A 25,086-nucleotide genomic window follows, 5' to 3' on the forward strand; every position below is an offset into this window, starting at 1 on the left:
TAGGTGTTTGGGTTCTGAAAAATGTTTGAAAACCAGAGCATTTACTTCCGGGTTTTCGGCATTCGGGAACAGAGCTGTGCTGTTAGAGAACTGAGGTTTGACTGTACTATAACACCCCTGAAGCTTAAACTAGATACCCCCAAAATGCCAGTAATGTGAACACTGAACATTTATAGCATCCCATGTTGACATCAAATTACTTTAGTCGTGATGGGTGAATTAATAGCTGAATTGGGTAGGTGAAAAGATTGACTTGGCTTATTGTGACAGAGGCTTCCCTAAACACACATTCACCGTCTCAGATGCATGGACCGAGGAGCTAGTGGGCTATATCATGACAGCTTCAGTCTCCTATCAACTTCAGCAAGCTAGTGCCTACAGAATTTCATGCCATATCACGTTGCCTCTTGTTTCTGCAGAGTGTGGTGGCCCAAGCTGGTTGAATTTCATTTTTCAACCATGTATGCAGACCATGTAACGCCCAAAAGTAAGAATCTGAATTTATATTGAAACTTGTCAGTTCAGAGTTGCTTTAGCTCCCTCACAGAGGTTCCCTGTGTGTGTGTGTGCGCGCGCGTGTACACACACACACACACACACAGTCATACCTCTTGTAACATTTGCTTCAGGTTAAATCTTTTCGGGTTGCGTCCTGTGACGACATGGAAGTACCGGAAAGGGTTACTTCCGGGTTTCGCTGCTCGCACATGTGCATACACTCAAAATGACGTCATGCACATGCGCAGAAGCAGCGAATCACGACCTGCACAGGCGCAGACGCGGGTTGCGTTCTGTTCATGTTGCGAACGGGGCTCCGGAACGGATCCCGTTCACAACCAGAGGTACCACTGTATAAAGCTAGTGGTCTAGTGCTCAGGATTTCTATTTCTGTTAGAAACCTGACTTGATTCCTTACATATGAGACTTCTGAACTTTTTTCTTTTTTTCCTGCAGGTTCATCTAGTGGTCAGAGTGGAGGAACATCAAGTGCTCACTATCCTGTCAACAGTCAGTTCACTATGGGAGGCCCGGCCATTTCCATGGCATCTCCCATGTCCATCACAACCAACACAATGCATTATGGGAGCTAAGAGACCCTCACCCCTGATCCTCTGAACTGACAGCACCAGGAAACCAAATGAAGAAGAAAAAATTCCGCCCTGCCCACCTGCCTTCTGCACCTCAGTTTGGCAATTGCTTCTCTGGATTTCTTCCACCCCCTGCCTCCCCCCCCCCAAAAAAAATTAGGCTTGCCAGAGATGTTCTGACCCTTGTACAATAGAAGACACGCCCCCACTCGTTCTTTGATAGCAGACTTGTACACTTTTTTATGAAATGTTGGAAACTTCAACTTGCTCAACCATGACTGAGTTCCTGCACTCACACTGTGTTACAACCAATCATGTTGCTAGTGGTATCATTCTTCAAATCTTCCATGACTGATCAGCATTAGGCACAGGTTGTAGAGCAAAGCTGCAACAGGGCTTCTCAGCAGTACTGTGGACAGCCCAGCAGCAGTGCTAGTAACCTGAGCCTTCATCCTTGCTCCCAGTGTTTTGAACGAAGGGGCTGCAGCTGGCTGTAGAGTGGGCACAGGTGAAAATCCAGCTGCTCATCCTTCCATCTGTGCGTTGGTTTCTTCCACCTAACCCAACCTCTGGGTTCATTGCTTTGCTAAGACTTAGGAGGAGGAAGTGTTTCCTGCTGCGAGGGAAAAGAAAAGGCCGACCAGCCCTCCTGGCTGGCTTTGTGAGGAGTTCTGGCAACTTACTGCTGTAGATCTTGGGCTTCCGGAAGAACATCTGAAATGAGATGGACTGTTGTGCCACGAGTATCTTATCAGCCGGTCTGATGATTGCCTGTCTCGGGGGGGAATCTCGATGTAGCATCAAAGGGTTAAAAAATTTTAAAACATGAATGTACCAAAAAGAAAAAAAAGGTTGCTGGCTGAAAGTGAACAGTTTGTGTATCGGTTTCCTGTTGCTCAGCTCATCTTGACGGCTATGCCCAGTTCTGGCTCCATTTCCACCCTGTTTTCTAGGCTGTTGCAGCTGCTGTCTCTAGTCCATTTTTCTCTTCAGCTGGGCAGGCAGTGGGGACTGGGTGCCAAGTGGCTTAGTATATAGACTTGCCTGCTCCCTGCAGTAGCCACCAGGGACTCTTAGAGTAGATGGTTCTGGCATCTGTTATGGAAGCCCCTTTGTAGTCTTTGTATGTGTAACCTGTAACCATTTATGGTATTTTCTTTCTTTTGTTCCTTTCAGAGCCATCAGTTGGCATGTTTGAAAGGAATTGGCAGGGACCCGTTTTATGGAGGGGGGGGGAGTGTGTTTTACTTAGGCAGTTTCCTTTGGCTCCCAACAGGGGCTTGGTGGGCTGAATTTTGGGGGGGGGGAGGGAGGAGGGGTCTTGTGCAGAAGCTCCATAGTGGCTGAATTGTGGGGTCTACACAGTCAATTGTTAGGTCTGGCTGATCAATGATTTTGTGACTATTGAATAAAACTGGGAGGGTTTTGAAGACTTGTTTACAGTGGCTGGTTTCCCCCACCTCAGGTTTTGATGTGACTCCACAAACCTCATTTCCCTTTCGCTCACATCTTCAAAAGACAAGCCTCTATTTTTGACATACAGTTAAGAGACTCTCACTCTGTGCAATGGCTGCCTTTAGTACCTCAGACTTGGGTACAAAATTCTCAAGGAGGAAACCCAGTAGTTTTCCACCCATGCCATTAGGTGCTTCTTTCTACCAGATTTTCGGTCACCCTCTTTCACAGACAAAGACAGCATGTTACATGGCTACTTTCGCTGATCCTGTGTTATACAATGTGGCTAGAGAGGACGACAGTGTTGGCTGGAAAAGAAGCTGGGAAAGAGCCACACTCCTCTTAAAATGCAGTTTTATTTAAATTAGCTTTCCATAGAAAACAAAATCAAGTAGCTAAACTAAATCAAAGTAATCTGAAGTGCTCAACCTCCCTATCATTCAAGCTTCCCTCCCAAGAAGCTCTTACTTCTATTCCTGATCATCTACCCTTACTCACCGAGGATCTAAAAAGTCTCAGCCATCAGCTGACTTTGCTACATCCCGCCGTTACCAAAGATTTAACTGGAAGGGGAACAATAATCACTCCATGCAGTCGCTTTCGTCAGGACTGCAGGCCCATCCTGTGATGAAGGAGCAAAAGGCAGCTGTATCCACCCCAAGTAACGCTTTGTGATGTTAACAGCCAGGCCTTTAAATTTGTTTCCAAAAGTCGGGTTCTTTGCAAATCGGGCACCTTAGTGACATGGCTGGCTGAAGTAGGACAACAAAAGTCATGCAGCTTGCTCCCTTTTCCAGCTCAGGTGTCTCCTTGCCTCTTGAAAGAATAAGTGTGCACTTTCCTTCGCCCGTGGGCTTTCCCTGAGGCCAGACATTCATGATGAAAGTGTCTGCAACAGAGATTTTAGGTCTTGTAAGTAGGGCATGCACTAAGGGAGAAAGATGAGAGATGCCAACCCCTTGTTACCTCTCCCAGAAGCACATTAGTTCCTATGCTTCCATTGGTAGGGGTGGGGATTGGGGAGCAGTGGGCGCTTTGACAAAGAATATTTGACACCCGGCGGCATTTTTAGCATCTGTTTCATGCCATACGGGATGGCCAGAAGTTCTTACCAGCTGCCTTTCACATATGTGGATTGGAGTGGTTGGCCGGGTGAGGCGGTGTGCTTCTGCCGAAATGAGCAGCTGGCGTGGGATGAGAAGGTGTGCCGGTTGCATTCTGGAAGAAATACAGCTTCAAAGAGAAGAAAATTAATCAGTTGTAGAAATCAAGCAGGCTTGCCTTCCTCCACCTAGAATCAGTAAGTTAATTTGAAAACTCAGTGACTGCACTTTTAAGAATACTCTGGTTTAATCAAAACCTGAACGCAAACAAGCAAAAGCAAAACCTGCGTGTCTCAAACTGAATACATGACCCATGTCAAATTGTTTTTGGGCTACTTTTGGGCTACCAAGTTAAGGGTAAAACAAGGTCCTATATTAAGGGCTGGAGATGCCTTATATTCTCTAGAGTAGCCCACTGGATGTGCCTGCGCGTCCCTGTTCTGCAAGTTGCTGAGGGAGCAAGCATTACCATTTATTTCCTATTTCACAAAGAAACTGTTCAGTACCTGTTTCCTCAAGGCTTAGCTGCACGTGCCAAAAATACATAGATTTCTCAGTATGCCGGGGCCGGGGGAATCAGGTTTGGAAACATTGTGTAACTGTTTTTCTTGTTACCATCCTAATCCAGTTTGGCAGATGGCAGAAGAAGTATAAATAATACTCCATTTTCTAGAGCACAAAGTTTTCTTTAAGAAACTGAAGTTTCCTAGGGTAGCATAGTGAGACCGTAAATCTGTACATTTGCAATTGGCACATACTAATACTTGAAATGTACGTGGGAAAACTGGATTCACTTTAGCTGGGTAATTTAATCCACCCCATCCCACGTTAGGCTGGATATCCAGCTATAACTGTTTCCCCGTTTATTAGACAAGAGCTTTGTACAGGATGTCCAAGCCAGCCCCAAGGCATGTGCGTAAGAACAATAATCCACATCCTTGTTGGATCTTGGCTGTGGAGTTTGTATTGACACTACCAAGGTGGGGCCAAAGAGTTTGCTTAAGAGTTCTCATTTAAGTTCAGTGTTGCAGGCAGAATGTGACTAATCCTGAGCACATTGCACTCCTGTCTTAGCCTACAGTGTCATTTCCGAACCTTGAAATGCATGCATGTGAAAAGTCCACACTGTAACGCCAACTGTATTTTTTATAACATGCCTAAAACTATATGAAAACACAAGACAAAAGTGAAGGGAGTTTAACAAAGGAAAAAATGGATGGGGGGGCTAGCTGCAAAACAGCTCATTTATTTTTCTTACGTTGTACTTAATAGGCTTTGAGGTTTAAAAATATAAAACGAAAAGACAGCAAAAAGCGGATAAACCAAGCTTTTAAGGAATGTTAGACTATTAATACTAATATCTATTAACATTTGCCTCTCTTCGAAACCCTAAGTATTCTCAAAGCAGCTCACAATCAAGGGAGTATAAAATGTTTAAAAACCCATTAAAATCCTACAAATTAAAACTAAAAATATGAAACTAGCAAAAAACAAATCATCACAGACATCCCAATACTACACTGAGTGTAATATTCAATTAAAAACTACCCCCAGTTTTCTCGGGTGGACTGAAAATATCTTTAGGGCCCGCTTAAGAGGAGGAGGGAGAAAAACCTATCTCTTGAGGAAGGGAGTTCCATAGTTGAAAGGCTGTCGCTGAAGAAAACCATCTTTTGCACCTTCCAGCCTGACTACCTTGTGGTGAATCTGCAGGCACAGGCTCTGTAGCTGATTTCAAGGCCCAGCAGCCCCATACGGGTAAAATGGCCCAAACTTGGTCCCAAACTGTTCCGGGCTTTAGAAGTTATGATCCATACTTTGAATTGGGTTTGGAAGCCAACAAGCAGCCAGTGCAATTCATGGAACCTATTACTCTGATATAAGAGCCCAGCCCCTGCAGGTACCCAGTCTGCTGCATTTTGCACAAGGGCAAGGGTCTGAGCCAGGGGTAGGCAACCTAAGGCCCATGGGGGTTGTTTAACCGGCCCATGAGCTGCCCCCGAACGGAGCCGCCCGCTCAGCAAGTCCCTCTGTGCCGTGCTGAACTGGCACAGGGACTCACTTCCGTGGTGCTGAAAATCGCATCTGCGCATGCTCAGATGCCAAAAATCGCATCTGCGCATGCTCAGATGCCAAAAATCGCATCTGCACAGGCGCCGGAAATCGCGACCTTGTGTGCGCGATCTGGCCCACGGAGGGATCTCTGCTGGAGTGAACTGGCCCAGGCGAGGTAAACCTTGCCGACCCCTGGTCTGAACCCTATTCAGAGGCAGCCCCACATAAACAGCATTGCAGTAGTCTGGTCTAGATGCATACAAGTAACACTCTGGGATCTTACAGACTTCATCAACTTCACTGTTCCAGCCATATTCCGTCATTTACAAATTCAGCTTCTGCTGACACAGCATATACATTTCCCACTGTGCTGCAAATTTGCGAGCAGCGCCAATATATGCATTAATTACATTAAAATCCACATCAAAGGTGTAGCTTACACCCCAGGGTTCAGGGACCTTCCAGGCTTCTCCTTGCTGCCTCCTTCCTTGACCATTTCCCTCCCCGGATCACGACCCTCACCAATCTTGCTGCATAATCTCCGTGCATATTCCTGTCTGGATTTAACTGGGTTGATGCTTCTAGCCTGCCTGGATAGCGATGTGTTGCATAAATCTGATTTATGTTGTGCTATGGCAAGTCGCACCCACTACCAGCATGCAGCCTTCATACAGAGAAAGCCCAGTCGCCCCCCAGCTCTGGTTTGCAGATACACCAGCGGAAAAACCAAAAGGCTGCTATCTTCAAAGCGAGAGCAATCGTTACTCCTCCATTCACCCCAGGATGTCGTCACAAGCCGAGGTCTTTTTGCACCAGAAATGTCCTTCCCATTATATCTGGCAGCATTTCCCCCACCCCTGGTGGTCCAACCAGTCTGAAGAAAAGTTCTGATGAGCTCAAAGTCTTGCTCCTGACCAACATTTTGTTGGGCCTGTACTGGAACAGTTACTAGAAAGGTTTCAACGGTAAATCACAGCCTGTTATTTCTTACTTAATCAAATGCCTGTTCTGTTCCTCATAATTTTGGGCACAATGAGCACTATGATATAATTAGCATTACTTTATCTATGCAGTGGAACCTGAGAAGCCGAACACCTGTAATCTCGAACCTTTCTGCTCCCGAGCGATCAAAAACCGGAAGTGATTGTTCTGGTTTTTGAATGATTTTCGGAAGCTGAATGTCCGGTACGGCTTCCGATTGACTGCAGGATGCTCCTGTAGCCAACTGGAAGCCGCGCCTTGGAAGTCAAACATTTTGGAAGTTGAACGGACTTCTAGAATGGATTTCGTTTGACTTCCAAGGTACTCCCATTGTACTTCCACTATGCAATGTTTACATCATATACTAACAATATTTTCAGGGGTCCAGTATAAAGCTACCTCAAATACTGTAAGTTCAGAGCAGATTTTGTCAACCTGTTGCCCTCCAGACAACTCCCTGCCTGCATGACCAGGTAGGCAAAGGCTGGTTTAGAGATGTTCATAATACTAAATTGCCACAGGGTACCCAGAATTATATAGTAAAATCATGCAATGACATCATCATGTTTCCAAACCTGAGTACTTTTGCTGCTGTAAAATCTCTGCAACTTCCGAGGCTAAAAACTCATTTGAAATATCTGACTTTCTTGCGGCTGCATCGTACACAGCTTATTTCCCTCTACTTTTCCTTCCCCTCTCGGCACAAGTAGCATTTTGCTCTCCAAACCTTGCCCTAGCTTAGTGGGAAGAGAAGAACACATACCTTGCAACCAATAGCCAGAAGGACATGGAGAGAAACAATGACAGCCAACAGGGCACAAGCTGCCAGCCTGGTGTCTGAGCGGATAACTGGCCAGAAGGTAAGAACCAGAACTGAGCCAGAGAGACCCACTGCAAAGATAAGCAGCAGCCACTGCAGCCAGGATATAGGAATCAGCCACAGCATCTGTGAATGAAGGAAGTGGAAGTTGAGTAAGATCTCATACACTCTTCATGAGAAACATCCAGTGGCAGCTCTGAGTTTTAATTCAGGTCCTTTTTGCTGCAATCCCACTGCACAAAACTAGCAGTGCTTGAGGAATGTGTGAATGTCTGGAGGTGGCTGGAGAATGGATGGCGGCTAACAGATTGAGGCTGAATCCTGACAAGCCAGAAGTAAAGTTTTGGGGGAAATAGGGAGGGTGGGTGTGGGGGACTCCCTGGTCCTGAATGGGGTAACTGTGCCCCTGAAAGACCAGATGCGCAGCCTGGGAGTCATTTTGGACTCGCAGCTGTCCATGGAGGCGCAGGTCAATTTTGTGTCCAGGGCAGCTGGTACACTGCCGTACCAGCTCCATCTGGTACACAGGCTGAGACCCTACCTGTCCGCAGACTGTCTCGCCAGAGTGGTGTATGCTCTAGTTATCTCCCACTTGGGACTACTGCAGTGAAGGTGACATGGAAACTACAATTAATCCAGAATGTGGCAGCTAGACTGATGACTGGGAGTGGCCGCCAAGACCACCTAACACCGGTTCTGAAAGACCTACATTGGCTTCCAGTATATTTCTGAGCACAATTCAAAGTGTTTGTGCTGACTTTTAAAGTCCTAAACAGCCTCGGCCCAGTATACTTGAAGGAGCATCTCCACCCCCAACGTTCGGCCCAGACTGAGGTCCAGCTCCAAGGACCTTTTGGCAGTTGCCTGTGAAAAGTGTGGTTACAGGAAACCATGCAGAGGGCCTTCTCGGTAGTGGCACCAGCCCTGTGGAACACCCTCCCATCAGATGTCAAGGAAATAAACAACTATCTGACTTTTAGAAGACATCTGAAGGCAACCCTGTTTAGGGAAGTTTTTAATGTTTGATGTTTTATCGTGTTTTTAATATTCTGTTGGGAGCCGCCCAGAGTAGCTGGGGAAACCCAGCCAGATGGGCAGGGAATGAATGAATAATAATAATGGAAAGCACAATGGAGCAGGACTTTTGAGTACTTTCTACTGGAACGTTATGCTCTACAAACTGAAAAGAAACAACATATGAATCAGTCTTTTCCCTGCAACCCCATTTTCCTTACTCACCGCAGTGGGGATGTACACAAATAGGGAATAACCATAGACGCACACCATCTCCAGGAAGGTGTAGGAGTCCACATGGACCTGGACCCCCTTTCGCCACTGCAAATAGCCCCACAGGGCAAGGGGTACTAGCCAGGCATAGCAGTAGATAATTATTCCGGCAATGGACACTATGGAAAAGGAAAACGATATTAAGATCAGCATTCGCTCCAAGGCAAAAGCACTGGCAGGGTCAGTAACCAGGGCTTACCCTACCAGGAACAAACCTCAACATACTTGCCTTCTGCCTGCCCTTCTCTGGCAGGCGCTAAGAGGAGCAGAAGCTCCTTAGCATAACTTAGTCATAAAATGAATGGAAGATTTAAAAGTAGTTCTCAGTTATGCTAGTAAACACAAGAGGGAGGGAGGGAGGGAAGTGTGTGTGTGTGTGTGTGTGTGTGTGTGTGTGTGTACACACATGCACAAAACTTCCTTCCTTCCCTTCCTCCCTCTTGTGTTTACTTATCATAACTGAGAACTACTTTTAAAGTTTCCATTCATTTTATGACTAAGTTATGCTAAGGAGCTTCTGCTCCTCTGCGAGAAGTTAAGGATATCTGGGAGCCAAAATTTAGACATTCTGAATACTGTCCATTTACCCATCTCACACATCCCCAGTAGGAAAGAAAGGAGTCATTACTACAACTCTTGCGTCCTGCTTTTTTTGTAGGCCGCACGCCACCTTGCTCAAAAGCTTTTGCAGGTGACGTGCAAGTTACTGTATTTTTTACCTCCCCCCCCCCAATCTCTATTTTGCCCATTCTTTGTGTGCCTTCAACAATACCCAATATATAAAAGGGTTATGATTGCATAAAGCTTAAATTGCAAGAGACACTCCCTCATCGATTGCTCACCTTTGTGGAACTGGGGGCTGCCCTTTCTCTCCTGGAAGCTGGACAAGTTGCCGCTGATAGCCAGCGTGAAGACCAACGTGGCACAGATCCAGAACGGTCCTGTGAGAGGCAGAAATACAACATTAGAAGACCAAAAAAGACGGGCAGACTTCTTGTCTCGGCACGGGGCAAAGAATGGAGCCAACTGTGAACTCATTTACCAAATACAGAACAAAGAAGCAACTAAAGAGCCGGGGCTCAGGGGAGGTATCTCAGCACAACACTGGAGGCCACCTGGTAGAGCAGGCCTTAGAGGGAAATCTACATTCCCCAAGCACAAACCTTGGACACACAAAAGTGTAACACATTGTTAGGCTACCAGTTGATCTAGTGCAGCCTCCCCCCCAACCTGCTGTTCTCCAGATGTTTGGGGCTTAACTCCCATCATCCCAGCAAGCTTGGCCCAAGGGTCAAGGGTGATAGGAGCTATAGTCCAAATAATCTGTAAGAAAGAATCAGAATCAATGAAGATTCTTCTTCGACATCAACTTCGTTTGGACTGGTCATGTTGTTCGGATGCCCAATTATCGTCTCCCAAAGCAACTACTCTATTCCGAACTTAAAAATGGAAAGCATAACGCTGGTGGTCAACAAAAAAGGTTTAAAGGCTCTCTCAAGGCAAATAAAAAAAATGTACTATAAACACCAACAGCTGGGAAACACTGGCCTGCGAGCGCCTCCAATTGGAGAACAGCTTTTACCAAAGGTGTCATGGCCTTTGAAGACGCTCAAACTCAAGACGAAAGGGAGAAACGTGCTAGGAGGAAGGCACGCTTGGCAAACCCTCACCATGATCAACTTCTGCCCAGAAATCTATGTCCCTACTGTGGAAGCACGTGTGGATCCAGAATTGACCTCCACAGTCACTTATGGATTCACTGTTAAAACCGTGTTCATGGAATACTATCTTACTCGGCTACGAGTGATTGCCAAAGAAGAAGAAGCAGAATCTGTAGGGCACCAAGATGGGGAAGTCTGATCTAGTCCTAATTCCCCATGGCTTTTCCCGGTGTCAGACATCCATTGACTGATGAGCTGGGACCTTCCACTTGCAAGGTATGTATTTAGGAATGACAGAGCAAGGAAATGAAGACTGCACTTCTGGAAGATGACTAGCAAGCTTCACCCCCCCTCCCCACTTAATCAAGACTTGTTTCTCAGGATGCTGAGCAAGCTGCATTCTCTGTCCTGGGCATAGTATGCTACATCACAGTTTACAGTTCAATCCAGACTTTGCAAAGCAGGAGGCAGTACTCTACATTAGTCTGAGCTTCTCTGTACTCACCATACAGGTCAGGGTTATTCCGTAGATGGTGCCATACAAAGTTTTTCCCTGGCAGCGGAAACAGCGACCCCTTTATCCTGTCCAACACCTGATAAACAAGAAATAGGCCTCAGCAAAATGGACCCCATGGGGACGTGCAAGGATGCAGGGCTTTTTGCTTCCCATCTCAGGAGGTGCAGGAACTACTAGAAATATTGTACAGGCATTTCTATGCCTTGCACTAGACCCCATTGTCAGGGTATGGAGAGAAGACGGATAATATGGTTGCCCAAAGCCATGCAAGCAAGCTTGTGGTGGAGGGAAGATTGAACTCAATTCGCTATTCTAACTTCATGGTTAGGAAATCTCCACCCCCACAGTCAAAACATCACCGCTGTGAATTTCAGCTCCTGAAAATATCAGTCGATCAGGAAGATCTTCAACTTGTACCCAACAAAATAATGGTGGTAATTATTATAGCAGAATCCTGGAGCCAAATTAGGCTCAAAGGACAATAAAAATGTGCCAGCCATGAGGTTGTGGCTCCATCCATGAAACAGAACTGGACCCTATGGGTGGTTTAGCCCAGTAGTGGCCAAACTTGGCCCTCCAGCTGTTTGGGGACTACAATTCCCATCATCCCTGAACACTGGTCCTGTTAGCTAGGGATGATGGGAGTTGTAGTCCAAAAACAGCTGGAGGGCCAACTGCAAACTGTATGGCAGGTCTTGTGCTTGTTACTTGCAAGCTGAGTTACTACACTCCCTCATCTTGTCAACTGTGGCTGATTCTTGGCTGCGCCTATGAAGCTAGAACTACATGAATTCCCTTACCTGGTATGTGTCAACATCGAAGAAAGCCTGGTAATATTCAAAGGTCCAGAAACTGGATTGCTTCTTCTGGGAACTCAAGAGCTGCAGGGATGAGAATTCAGATTACTGCTTTGCCCTTGGCCAGGAAACATATTTTGGGTGAGACAAACCAACCCCTGGGCCTCTTGTGAAGATAGAACTCCTGATCTCGTGCCCTAAGCATTCTTACTTTAAAAAAGAAAAGAAAAAGAGGCAGAGTGCTTCATTCCAAATAATGATCCAAGAAGACGTCTTTCTTTCATGGACGCTTCTCCTCCCAGGAACTCCTTTCAGCAAGCTTTGAGGAAACTCCATAGGCTGCAGTTGTGTGTGTTAAGAGGTGGGGCGTGAAACTTATGGGAGGGACTATAATTACTAGGGAACATTATTTTTATGGAAATTCTTCCAGTTACTCTTCACACATGGAACAATAGGAATTTTGGCTGCTCAAGAGTGAATTAGGTAGGGTGACACAACAAAGTGCTCCCCCCCCTCCCTGTGTGTGTATATATATATATATATGCAGGTTTTGGTGTCCTCGGGTGTCTTCCCGTGTAAAAGTTGGGGTGTCTAGGCGACGTTTCGACGAGGTCTCACTCGTCATCTTCAGGCTGGTGCTTTCGGCTTCTTGTTACTGGAACAGAGCAGGATCTCAGTGTTTGAGTTCCTATAAATACTGTAGAGGGGGTGTGGTGTATAGCCTCCAATGTTCTGGGCAGAGAGGAAGTTCCCAGGCTAGTGTGCCTTTTCTTCTTTTGTTCCTTAATTACTTGAGAGATATCTTGAGTGATTTCTTGAGTGATATCCTGAGTACCACTTAGGTGGGTCATTAGGTGTGGATTAGTTGTTAAAGTCTTTGTGTCTTGACCTCTTGAACTTTGTGAAGAGTTTTCCTGAGAAGATGGCTGTACTGTACTTAGTTGTGCTCTGGCTTGGCTTCGTGTATAGGGGCGAGCTGTGGTTTTGTGGCTTGTGTCAGCCAGATCTGTGTAGGGATTGCAGGGGGGTGCAGCATCCGGAGGTGCCACCATGGATTGGCTACTGGATGGTGTCTGTAATTCATCTGTGGAGAGGGTCTGGGTTTGGGTCTGGTGTGGTTGATTGGTGTTGGCGTTCTGTGTGCCTCTGGATCTGGTGTCAGTTTTTGTGGGGAGGGCTAATTTCCAGATGTCTGGCAAGCGGGATGTGTCGTCACGCTTGTTCATGTTGTGAGGGTGTTTCTCTATCTCGATGGCTTCCCTCACAACATGAACAAGCGTGACGACACATCCCGCTTGCCAGACATCTGGAAATTAGCCCTCCCCACAAAAACTGACACCAGATCCAGAGGCACACAGAACGCCAACACCAATCAACCACACCAGACCCAAACCCAGACCCTCTCCACAGATGAATTACAGACACCATCCAGTAGCCAATCCATGGTGGCACCTCCGGATGCTGCACCCCCCTGCAATCCCTACACAGATCTGGCTGACACAAGCCACAAAACCACAGCTCGCCCCTATACACGAAGCCAAGCCAGAGCACAACTAAGTACAGTACAGCCATCTTCTCAGGAAAACTCTTCACAAAGTTCAAGAGGTCAAGACACAAAGACTTTAACAACTAATCCACACCTAATGACCCACCTAAGTGGTACTCAGGATATCACTCAAGAAATCACTCAAGATATCTCTCAAGTAATTAAGGAACAAAAGAAGAAAAGGCACACTAGCCTGGGAACTTCCTCTCTGCCCAGAACATTGGAGGCTATACACCACACCCCCTCTACAGTATTTATAGGAACTCAAACACTGAGATCCTGCTCTGTTCCAGTAACAAGAAGCCGAAAGCACCAGCCTGAAGATGACGAGTGAGACCTCGTCGAAACGTCGCCTAGACACCCCAACTTTTACACGGGAAGACACCCGAGGACACCAAAACCTGCATTCCTGTACCCGTGAAAATCTACGAAAGCAAATATATATATATATATATATATATATATATATATATATATATATGCATTGTGTTGTTATTTATTGTCTTTCTTACCCACCCTTCACAATAAGGTTTCAGGGTGGGTTAAAGCACATTAAATACACAGAGAGTAATTCCATACAACACGTTACAGACAGGACACAAAACTAAATTATGCCCTTTTGAAAGCAAACAATGGAAGCCAGACAAACCTCTGTGGAAAGGGAGGTACACATTCTTGGAGCTACCACCAAGAAGGTAATCTCACAAGCTCCCCCCAACCTGTAAGAGTGGAAGAACTACCAGAAGGGCCTCTTCTGCTGATCTTAAGCCCCAAGCTAGTCTATACAGGGAATGAGGCATTATTTCAGCTGTTTGGAGCCCCGTTATCTAGGCTTTCAACACAAATGTGAGAGAGCACCTTAAATTGGGCTGGGAAGCTATGAGGGAACCAGTGCAACTGCTACAAATCAGGTGTAATATGCATTCTATGCCTCCTATCCTCCTTATCTATGTAAATCACTGTGCTTTACATCAAAACTCCCATTTGACCTGTTATCTCCTTCCCACTCTCTTCCAGGTCCATAGAAGTAGCCCCTTGGCTAGGCTTATGTTTCCTTCCTGCCGAAAAGCAGCTACTCCACAAAGATCAGGCAGGCTTTCTCCCAGGAAGACATTTGTTTGCTAACACAAGGAATATTATTGACATTTTGGAACTTCTGCAAACAAATATTAATACAAGAGCAGTGTTAATATTTATAGATGCGGAGAAGGCCTTTGACAACATTTCCTGGAAGTTTATGAAGAGAAACTTGGAAGGGATGGGAGTGGGACGGGGATTTGAAAATGGGATAGATGCAATCTATTCAGAACAAAAGGCTAAACTGATAGTTAACAATGTGGTGACAGAAGAGTTTAAAATTGAAAAAGGAACATGACAAGGTTGCCCTATTTCCCCTCTGTTATTTATTTCGGTCCTGGAGGTGCTCTTGAATATGATTAGAGGGGACCGGTTGGTGGAAGGAATTCAGGTCGGAGCGAAACAGTACAAACTTAAGGCTTTCGCAGATGACCTAGTTTTGACCTTACAGGAGCCAGAATCTAGTACGAAAAGGGCATTACAATTGATTCAAGACTTTGGTCGGGTGGCGGGTTTCAAATTAAACAAACAAAAAACTATGGTATTGGAAAAAAAATTGACAGTTTCAGAGTCAGAAAGGTTTCAGAAAGAGACAGAGTTAAACGTGGCTAAAAAAGTAAAATATCTAGGGGTGAACATAACAGGAAAAAATCTGAATCTATTTAAGGACAATTATGAAAAGTGCTGGTCAGAAATCAAGAGAGATTTAGAAAGTTGGTCAAGACTGAAACTTTCCTTGTTGGGCCGAATTGCTGCTATAAAAATGAATGTATTGCCAAGGATGCTGTTTCTTTTTCAGACTTTACAGATTGTGGATAAAATGGAGTGTTTCGGGAGGTGGCAAAGAGATATCTCTAAATTTGTCTGGCAGGGCAAAAAGCCCAGAATTAAGTTTAAAATATTAACTGATGCTAAAGAAAGAGGGGGTTTGCCCTGCCAGACTTAAGGTTGTACTATGAATCAGCAGCTTTTTGCTGGCTGAAAGATTGGCTGCTTCTTGAAAACACTGATGTTTTAGATTTGGAAGGATTTAACAATGCTTTTGGATGGCATGCATATCTGTGGTATGACAAGGTTAAGATTCACAAGAATTTCAAGAACCATATTGTAAGGAAAGCAGTGTTTAATGTCTGGACAAAATATAAAGACTTATTAGAAAATAAGACCCCAAGGTGGTTATCACCTATGGAAGCTAAGGCTGTGAAAAGACCCAGTATGGAGGTCGAATGGCCAAAGTATTGGGAAATATTAGAAAGAGATGGAGACAATTGGAGATTGCAGAGTTTGGAGAAACTAAAAGATAAAATGCGAGATTGGTTACATTATGCTCAGATTAAAGAGGCTTTTAAATTGGATAAAAAGTTAGGATTCCAGGTGAAAAAATCGAAATTGGAAACAGAACTGTTAGAACCTAAGACTAAATTACTTTCAAGAATGTATAACTTGCTGCTGAGGTGGAATACACAGGATGAAACGGTTAAATCAGCTATGATAAAGTGGGCACAGGACATTGGGTACAATATCATGTTTGCTGACTGGGAAAAGTTATGGACCACCGGTATGAAGTTTACGGCATGTAATGCCTTGAAAGAAAATATTATGAAAATGATATATAGGTGGTACATGACCCCAGTCAAGCTAGCAAAAATATATCACCTGTCAGATAATAAGTGTTGGAAATGTAAGGAAACTGAAGGAACGTTCTTTCACCTCTGGTGGACTTGCCCCAGGGTTAAGGCCTTCTGGGAAATGATATATAACGAGCTGAAAAAGGTATTTAAGTATACCTTTCCTAAGAAACCAGAGGCCTTCCTTTTGGGCATTGTTGGCCAGAGGGTGTTAAAGAATGATCGAACGTTATTTATGTATGCAACAACAGCAGCAAGGATACTCGTCGCCAAATACTGGAAATCTCAAGATTTGCCCACGCTGGAAGAATGGCAGATGCAACTGATGGACTACATGGAGCTAGCAGAAATGACCGGCAGAATCCGAGACCTGGGAGAGGAAGCAGTGGAAGAGGACTGGAAGAAATTTAAGGACTATCTACAAAAACACTGTAAACTATATGAGTGCTAAGAAGGATGAGAGATTTGAAAACAACAGGGCGCCATAAAGTTAGTTGAAAAGATTATGAGAAGGAGTGAATTTTATGAGAAAAATAAATTTTGAATAAATATTGTGTTAAAATTAGATATCCAAGACCTAGATAAAAAATATTCAAAGTTAGGGACAAAATATTGGAAATATGTACAATAAGAATGGAAATAAGGTGATAAGTTGCTGGCCAAAGTTTTATAAATTTGGAACGCAGGAGCGCGAGATGTGAAGAAGTCCAAAGATGAAGAAAAGATGGGTATCACAAGATGTTAAATTTTATGTTTGTTTCTTTTTTGTTTATTCTTTGTTTATTCTGTCTTTTCTCTATGGTATTAACAAAACTCTTAATAAAAAATCTTTTAAAAAAAATGAAAAGCAGCTACTTCTCCAGCTAGCTCTAAATCAACATGCAGGACAGAATTTGAAACAGCAGCACCTCTGTTTTATCATCCTCCTCTTCTGCCTCAGGCTCCTCATTGTAGCCTGAAGACATGTTTACGGTTGTGTGGCTTTGCCGCTCACTGATGCTAGGAGTGGTGGCATCCGCATTCTCAGCCAGCAAATCTATGGCTTCATCAAATTCTGCAAAAAATAAAATAAAACACGCCAGGCAGTCAGGACAGAAATACTAGCACAAACCAGATTTCACTCTAGAGCCCCTGTAGCTCAAAGCTAGGACAGCACTTCCATAGAGTGACACTCAATGAAAGCAGTTTTGCAGGTGAGCAGAAGTAGATTTTTGCTCTGCCTATTCCAGAGCTGCCAAGTTAGTTGTCTGGAAGAAATTGTTAGCCAAGCCAGTCTCTGCACCATTTTCTCATCTGGTGCTTAAAATCCCAGGATGTCACCAACAGAGTAGGCGAAAAACCTGGACGGCTTTTTCCTCTAGCAGTTCGCTTTGCTTTATTACATTTATATTCCAGTGTACACAGTTCTCCCTCACCCTCATTTTATTTTCAAAACTACCCTATGATGTAAGTCAGGCTGCGAGTGAGCGACTGGCCCAGGGTGAGCCAGGGAGATTTGTGGCTAAGTGGGGATTTGAACCCTGGTCTCCCAGGTCCTAGGCTGGCACTCTAACCATCACACCACACTGGCGTTTCAGGTACAATTTCATGTGTATGTGGTACCAGAGGCAATGTTTGAAATTCTGAAAGAACAGGTATAGGACCCCACTGTTTGGCAAGTAGAACATCTGCATTTCTCCCTCCTAGCTTCAACCTGTGTTTTTGGGAGGTTTTCACCAAGAAAAGCTCAACAACTTTCAGGGTGTCCTGGTTTTTACTTTTTGAAATATGGCAACCCTAGCTTAAGGTAGAAACAAAACTTAGAGACTTCCAAAGAACTTGTGTTTCCTTAAGAAATCAAGGTAGGCTTACCTACCTTCAGAGGCAGCCGGAGCAATCTACACCAAAGAAAAATCAGCACACACATACCCCTCCCCAAAACCCAGCCTGCTCACAACACGTGTTGTTGTTGTTTTTTGCACCAAGCAAAAATTCTCCACAGGTATAAAAACTGTTCATTATATTCTCCTGAACCTAAGAGAGAGATGCTGTATATGATGCTTTGTGGGCCGGGAAAGCCCCAATTCAAGTCCCACCACAGCTATTCCTATGCATGATTACTCAGAAATAATCCCATTGTGTTCCATGGGGATTACTTCCTACTGTGTGTTTAGGATTACTACTGAACAGACATGCATAGTCTTCCACTGTAAAACCCGTTGCCTTCAATGGATTCTGCTCCCATGACAAGGTTCAATCTTTGCTCCTTCAACCCTCTTTTAACAGCAGGCAAGTTCTCAGCAGCTGGACAAAAGTTATCTTATGAGGTGGGTACTCTCCAAGAGCCAGAGTTCGAAATTAGCAGGGCGCCAGGCATATTTTGCACCTAAAGTTTCTGCATTTGCGAACACCTCTGCAAGTCTGGGTGCTGTTTTCTGCGCCTGGCTGACATCTGAGGATTACTGAAATGTATGTGCTCTGAAGCCTTGAGGATAGACAATATATTAAGGAGTTTAACAATAAAGAGTAGAATGTTTTGAAAACCGAAGTACGGTAGCAATATTTTTATTGTAAACACCAAATGAAACACGTATTAATAATTTTTGCTAAAAAATGTGACATTAACAATCTGTCACTTATGTGAATTGCTTATCACTTAGTTCATGCTTATCAAAATGATAAATAAAAAGTATTGTCAAACCACACACACACACCCAGTGGCAACTAGACAGCCGATTTTGGCGCCCACAACCCAAGTCCCAGAAGCCATTTGGCTCCTAGCTTTTCTATCCCAGTTTCTAACACTGCCAAGAGCTGTAGACTGATTATTCCTGGTATAGAAGACTAATGAGATAGGAAAGGTAGATAATCCAACAAAAGGTTATGCTCTTGTAAGTGGGGCACGTATGAACAGGGAAGTTTTGAGGTGGGTAGAGAAAGAACACTGCACAGCCTAGTGCCCAAAGCTTGCCACAATCCATAACTCACTCAGGAGAATTAAAATACTCACCATGAAACTTGAGCTCATCTGGAGCAGCCATGATGCAACTGGATTATCCTGGAAAAGATAACAAACTGCGTTGGCAGAAACATCAAAGAGCTTTGAAGCACCTTAAAGGCTGAAACTGTATTATGGCATCAGTCTTCATGTACCGCAGCCCACTTCTTCAGATGCATGAAGCATAATCATAAACTGGCAGGTGCATATATTATAGACATACAGATGTGTACATTTAGATGGTTGGGTTGGGTTGGGATGTATGGACAGGAGGCAGTTAAAGGCAGCTTCAAAACAGACGTGGGGGTAACCTGTGGCTTTCCGTTTGTTGCTGGACGCTTATCAGACCCAGGTCTGCACAACCAACAGTCAGGGACGTTGGCAGTTAGAATCATAGAACTGTAGAGTTGGAAGGGATCCTGAGAGTCATCGAACCCAACCCCCTGCAATGCAGGAATCTCAACTAGATCATCCACAGCAGATGGCCACCCAACCGCTGTTTAAAATCCTCCAAGGAAGGAGAGTCCACTGCCCTCTGAGGGAGTCCTTTTCACCGTTGAACAGCTCCTAGTTGTAGTATGACAACATCTGGGGTGGGGGGCAGAGACACCGCTAGGCCTCTGACTTAAAAATGGCTGGGGCGAAACCAGGGCTGGATTTAGTTTTTTTTTTAAGAATATTTATTAAGGTTTTCAATAATAATACAATAAAGATCAAAAAGTAAAAAGACAAAGAAAAAAAATAACAAAAATACAAAAACAAAAATAAAATTAATTAAAAACACATAAAATTTCCATGGCTTATTTTTCATTAACTTATTTCCCAGACCTCCTCATACCTCCCTTTTTTGTATTCCAATTCGAATTATTAGTTCAGCAATCCTTATTAATAAATTTTAGCCTATTTCTACCCCCCCCATATTCTCTTAAAGCATTACAGCTGGAAACCACTTAATTTCTATCTGACATCATTCTAACATTCACAGGGCTGGATTTAGGTTTGATGAGGCCCTAAGCTACTGAAGGTAATGGGGCCCTTTATATGTCCAGCTGTCCTTTGTCAACAACAAATTGTTGCTGCTTTTTGTGTTGCATATATGCTATATAGTAATTTATGGACCTAATAGGTATCTAAAGCCATTTGCACATAACAAAATATGTATTTTATCAAAGTAATTGATACAGAAATGAGCAAACCAGTGATATTTTAGGGAGCAGGCTAGCAGGCAGGGCCCATTGTGAGCCTACACAACATGTAGGTTTTATTTTATTTGTTTTTTATCTTATATTTTGGAACATCCAGGTTTTTTTCTCTTTAATTTTTTTGCCCCCCCCCCCAAGAGAGTAGGGACCGAAAGCTACAGCTTGTTTAGTTTATATGTAAATTCGGCACTGGCACTGGCCGTGAAACGGTTCCCAGCTGCTGCTGCTCAAATGCCCTCGGTAAAGCCTTCTAGTGGTGTAGATAAAAACATCCGCAACATTTTGCAAAGCTAAGCAGGGTCTGGCTTGGGGTGGGAGAATCCTGCCTCGCAGGGGGTTGGGCTAGATGACCCTCTGGGTGTCCCCCTCCAACTCTAGGATATTCCAGGAAGCCCCTCTCCTCCCTCTGCCATGACAAGCCTGCGCCACGGAAGGGAACAGCCCTGTGACCCCAGTCAAGCTTGCAAAGATATATCATCTGCCCAATAACAATTGCTGGAAGTGTAATGAATGCGAAGGAACTTTTTATCATCTTTGGTGGACCTGCCCGAAGATTAAGGCCTACTGGGAAATGATCTATAATGAAATTAAGAAAATCCTTAAGTGGACATTTGTAAAGAAACCAGAGGCTTTTCTCTTGGGCATGGTAGGCCAAATGGTTCCAAAGAAAGATAGAACATTCTTTATGTACGCAACAACAGCAGCAAGAATTCTTTTGGCGAAGTATTGGAAGACTAAAGAATTACCTACTCTGGAAGAATGGCAGACCAAGGTGACTGAATTTATGGGACTGGCAGAGATGACCGGCAGAATCCGTGACCAGAGGAGAGAGACAGTGGAAGAAGACTGGAAAAAATTCAAAATCTATCTTAAAAATTGTTGTAAAATTTCGGAATGTTAAGATGTCGAGGGATTGGATATAAAGAATTACAGCTGTAAAAATTGAAATTTAAAAAAAAACTTTAAAGAGAATTAAATATAAAAAGGGATGAAGGACTGCTAAAAAATTTTAAAATAAGGATGCAGTGAAGGGGAGGTTTGGGGAAGTCGTGTTATGTTTGTCTGTTTTTTGTTTATGTTGTAAAATTAATAAAAATTATTTTAAAAAAAAACAAAACGGAAGGGAACAGCCCTGGACCCTGAGCATCACAGTCCCTTGTCCAATGGGGGGGGGGGGAGAAGAGGCACTCTGCACATGCTCAGAGACCGGACGTGCTTTCCAGGCCTGAGAGAGAGCACAGGTCGGCCTCTTGCCACGCGTAGCTTGCGACACCCGCCCCGCCACCTTAGCCCCCCCTTGGCAGCCAAAAGCCCCTTACCCGGGCGAGGCTCTCGTCAGCCAGCGGAGGGGCTTAGCAGGCAGAGCCCGCCCCACGGGGGTCCCTCAGCGGCGGAGAAGCTCGGCCAGCCTCACCAGGAGCTCGGAGGAGCCTCGGACGGCGACGAGGGCGCAGCTTCCAGCGAGGCGCCGCCGCCGCCCCTTCCCGGCTTCCGGCGCGCGTCCAAAGTGCCCCTGGCGCTCCCAGACTCGGAAACGCCGAGACTGGCAGCCCCGTGCGTCACGTGACGGGATTTCCACACGGACACGGAGGCTTCGGGGCTGCGCTTGTCATTTCGCCTGCGATGGAGGGAGCCGGTGAAGGGAAAGCGACCCGGCGGGACTTCAAGCTGCGCGTGGTTTTCTGCTCCAAGGCAGAAGCAAGAAAGCAGGGCAGGCTTGTGAAATGTCCGAAGAATCCCAGAACTGGGAAGTTGGAAGGGATCCCCGAGGGTCATCTAGCCCAACCCTCGGCAATGCAGAAATTTCCACTAATTCTCGCCTCTTTTTTTTATTAGCCGCTTCGAGGTGTTTTGTTTGCTTTTTTAAACAACCAATCGGTGTCTAGATATTATGAAATAAACCAGTAATTTAATATATACACCGCCCTTTTGTCCTAGGATTACACGGCGCTTTACTGTATAAACTACACAGAGAACAAAACAATACTTTTAAAAAGCTAGTCTAGCGGTTTCCTATCTCTATGAGCTCCTGCTTCTCGCCTTCTCTTCCTTCTTCCGGTCTCCGCTGAGCTGGTCCGTCGCGCTTTAGCGTCCGGCTTCGCGGTCCTCCCAGAAAAGGCCGGCGATGTCGGATCCTCCGAGCCCGGAGAAGAGGCGCCTTTGGGGGCGGCTCCGCACGGGCCGCCTAGGTGAGGCGGGCGGGGGGCTGGAGGGGAGGCCCGGGCTCGAGCCCTGAGCGCCGCCCGCTTCTTCAGACCTCGCCCCGAGGGACGGGCGGGGGGGGGGAGGGAGGGAGAAGTTCGCCGCCGCCTCCCTGCATGCTTCCCTGGTGGCGGGCGCCCTTCTGGGCGCGCTTTGCCCTCGGCCCGGGGCCGTCGCCTTTACCTTCCTCCCGGCGCGGAGCTCACGCAGTTACAGAGTCTTAACCAGAGTCAGGTTTATGGAACTCTCTCCCAAAAAGGATTAGAGACAATCAAGGAGCAGCGCCGGATTAAAGGGGGTGCGGACTGTTGAGACGAGGGCAGTGCTGGATTTACGTTTAAGCTAAACAAGCTCTAGCTTAGGGCCCCACTCTCTTGGGGGCCCCCCAAAAGATTAAAGAAAAAAACACCTGAATGTACATTTCCAAAATATAAGATAAAAAACAAATAAAATAAAACCTACATACAGCAACAGTGTTTTGTGTTGTGTAGGCTCCTATGATGTAAGTCATGGGCTCCACCTGCTCCCTAAAATATCACTGGTTTGCTCATTTCTATATCAATTACTTTGATAAAATACATATTTTGTTATGTGCAAATGGCTTTAGATACCTATTATGTCCATAAATTACCATATAGCATATATGTAACACAAAACATCAATAATTTGTTGTTGACAAAGGACAGCTGGGCATATAACGGACCCCATTACCTTCAGTAGCTTAGGGCCTCATCAAACCTAAATCCATCCCTGGACGAGGGAGACACAAAATGACCACAATAATCGAGTAATCATAATAAAACCTATATTCATATAGGTACCAATTCAAAGTCCTGAAGGGTGCCAAATTTTGGCCTGGTTCATGGTTTACTATATGACCTGCATGGCATGGAGGAGCATCAGTGCTCAGGAGGTTTGCGCTGGTTGCTGATCGGTTGCCTGGCTGGGTTCAAGGTGTTGCTATTAGCATATAAAATCCAAAACAAATTGGGGCTGCTTTACCCGCCAGATCGCCTTACCCCCCAGGTGTCTGTAACCAGAGGTATCGCTGTACTTCCGTTTTTGCGTGTTTTAAAGTAGGGTTGTGAATTTGTCTCAATTTTACTGTTTTGTCTTTTCACAAAGTGAGGGTTTTTACAATCAAGAGGTGTATAAACTTTACGAAATAAATACATAAATAAAACAACCACAAGGCTATCAGCCAAGGCTACTAGCCATGCCCATGCAGAGTGTTTCAGAGGCCTGGAGTGGGAGCCCCCAGTTGGCTGGGAGGCATGGGGCATTCTTGCCATGACAGCATGAGACCAGCAGGCCCCTGATGGGCTCCTCTGGCCAGCTTAGCCCACCGAGTCCCGAGGCAAGTGCACCTGATTGCACCCCTTTGCATAGGCCAGGTACTACCAATGATTGCTGTGCTGTACCTCCACAGCTGGAAAACTTGGCATGGGGATAGTTGTTCTTGTGCTCAAATCCTAGTCACTGGTTTCCCACAAGAGGCATCTGGTTTAGCCACTGTGAGACAGAGCCATTGGCCTGATCCAGCAGGCTCTTCTTCTGTTCTTACCATCCCTATTTTCTTCTTTCCCGCCTCCCCCCCCCCCAGCTTTGTGGTGCAAGAGCCTCCTGCACGACTATGCCGAAGCCTGCAAAGAGGTTGCCCTGGGTGTCAAGCAGCGGCCGGGGAAAGCTGGGCTCTACCTCTCACTGCTGGCTGGAGCAGTGGGCTGCAGCCTCCGCAGCCCCTGTGAGGAGTCCTTCGAGGCCAGCCTCCTGGAAGCCTCGGGCACCCTCCTCCTGCTCTCGCCCTGGACCCGCAGCAGCAGCTCGGAAGGGCACGTCCAGCGACTGACGAAGCTGCGGAACCGGGGCCAGTTGCGGTTCCAGAGCCTGCTTTTCTTCTCTCTCGTCTACGAGGCTCCTTTTGACGCGGGAGCAGATCTCTACCAGGCGCACTGCAAGTACCTGAAGCCACGCTGGATGGAGGTTCCCAGCCAAGTCCTCGATGTGGGCTTCTGGGGGCGCTGGTGGGTTCTGCACTCCAAAATGCGGGATCCGGACATTAACGAGGAGGAGTTTCAACACCTGCCAGAGCATCTCAGGACAATTTCTTTCCATAACCTCCATTCGGAAGCCAACGAGAAACTTTTTGACGAGAAATACAAGCCTGTTGTCCTGACAGAGGAGCAGATCCAGCAAACAGAAAGGGAGAGTCAGGGAAATCGACATCATTGATGTACCTTAGTGGCTGTAGTTTATCATCTCCCTTTGGAGATGGTGGAACAAAGAAAAAGATCTGCTGTTAGGAACATGGTCTGTTTTCTTCTAGGATCCTGATTTTCCCTGTATTGTTCATGTAGACTCAGCCAGGTTTGGTGAATAAATGAGTAAAAAGAAGAAGCACCCCTTGTCATGAAATTTTCTTTGATTCCCTCTCCCTTTCAGTTCTTCACATTTAATTTTTCAGGAGCTCTGTCCAAAACTTATTCTGAAGATGTAAAGTGGTACCTCAGGCTAAGTACTTAATCCGTTCTGAAGGTCTGTACTTAACCTGAAACTGTTCTTAACCTGAAGCACCACTTTAGCTAATGGGGCCTCCTGCTGCTGCTGTGCCGCCAGAGCCCAATTTCTGTTCTTATCCTGAAGCAAAGTTATTAACCTGAAGCACTATTTCTGGCTTAGTGGAGTGTGTA

General features: G+C 45.5%; 3 protein-coding genes across 7 annotated transcripts in view; 2 read left to right on the forward strand and 1 right to left on the reverse strand.

The window, feature by feature from the left end:
* Nucleotides 1-1,958, forward strand: part of CARM1 (coactivator associated arginine methyltransferase 1) — a 39,524-nt gene extending 37,566 nt beyond the window's left edge. For 2 of the 4 annotated variants that reach the window (XM_081845203.1, XM_081845200.1), the window contains one exon: nt 955-1,958. In XM_081845203.1, coding sequence (XP_081701329.1) covers nt 955-964 — 10 coding nt within the window. In that variant the 3' untranslated portion in view covers nt 965-1,958. Of the gene's footprint in view, nt 1-419; nt 488-954 lie in introns of all 4 variants that reach the window. The other 2 variants (XM_081845202.1, XM_081845201.1) reach the window with 2 other exon arrangements.
* A 922-nt stretch (nt 1,959-2,880) lies between these two features.
* On the reverse strand, nt 2,881-21,948 carry YIPF2 (Yip1 domain family member 2). 2 transcript variants are annotated; one of them, XM_081845540.1, is made up of 10 exons: nt 21,609-21,948; nt 19,005-19,052; nt 16,924-17,069; nt 11,768-11,848; nt 10,956-11,043; nt 9,632-9,730; nt 8,742-8,908; nt 7,446-7,628; nt 3,656-3,776; nt 2,881-3,432 (listed from the first exon to the last, which is right to left on the reverse strand). In XM_081845540.1, the coding sequence occupies exons 2-9, from the start codon at nt 19,033-19,035 to the stop codon at nt 3,666-3,668; spliced, it is 906 nt and encodes a 301-aa protein (XP_081701666.1). In that variant the 5' UTR covers nt 19,036-19,052; nt 21,609-21,948; the 3' UTR covers nt 2,881-3,432; nt 3,656-3,665. The 2 variants fall into 2 exon arrangements, with proteins under 2 accessions (XP_081701666.1, XP_081701665.1); XM_081845539.1 differs by having other exon boundaries at nt 21,514-21,657.
* Nucleotides 21,949-22,237: 289 nt separating this feature from the next.
* TIMM29 (translocase of inner mitochondrial membrane 29) lies at nt 22,238-24,793 on the forward strand. The gene is made up of 2 exons (XM_081845633.1): nt 22,238-22,383; nt 24,000-24,793. The coding sequence occupies exons 1-2, from the start codon at nt 22,320-22,322 to the stop codon at nt 24,626-24,628; spliced, it is 693 nt and encodes a 230-aa protein (XP_081701759.1). The 5' UTR covers nt 22,238-22,319; the 3' UTR covers nt 24,629-24,793.
* Nucleotides 24,794-25,086: the final 293 nt, after the last annotated feature.

The sequence above is a fragment of the Podarcis erhardii genome (assembly GCF_964252035.2).
Source record: "Podarcis erhardii genome assembly, chromosome: 17".
Classification (NCBI taxonomy): Eukaryota; Metazoa; Chordata; class Lepidosauria; order Squamata; family Lacertidae; genus Podarcis; species Podarcis erhardii.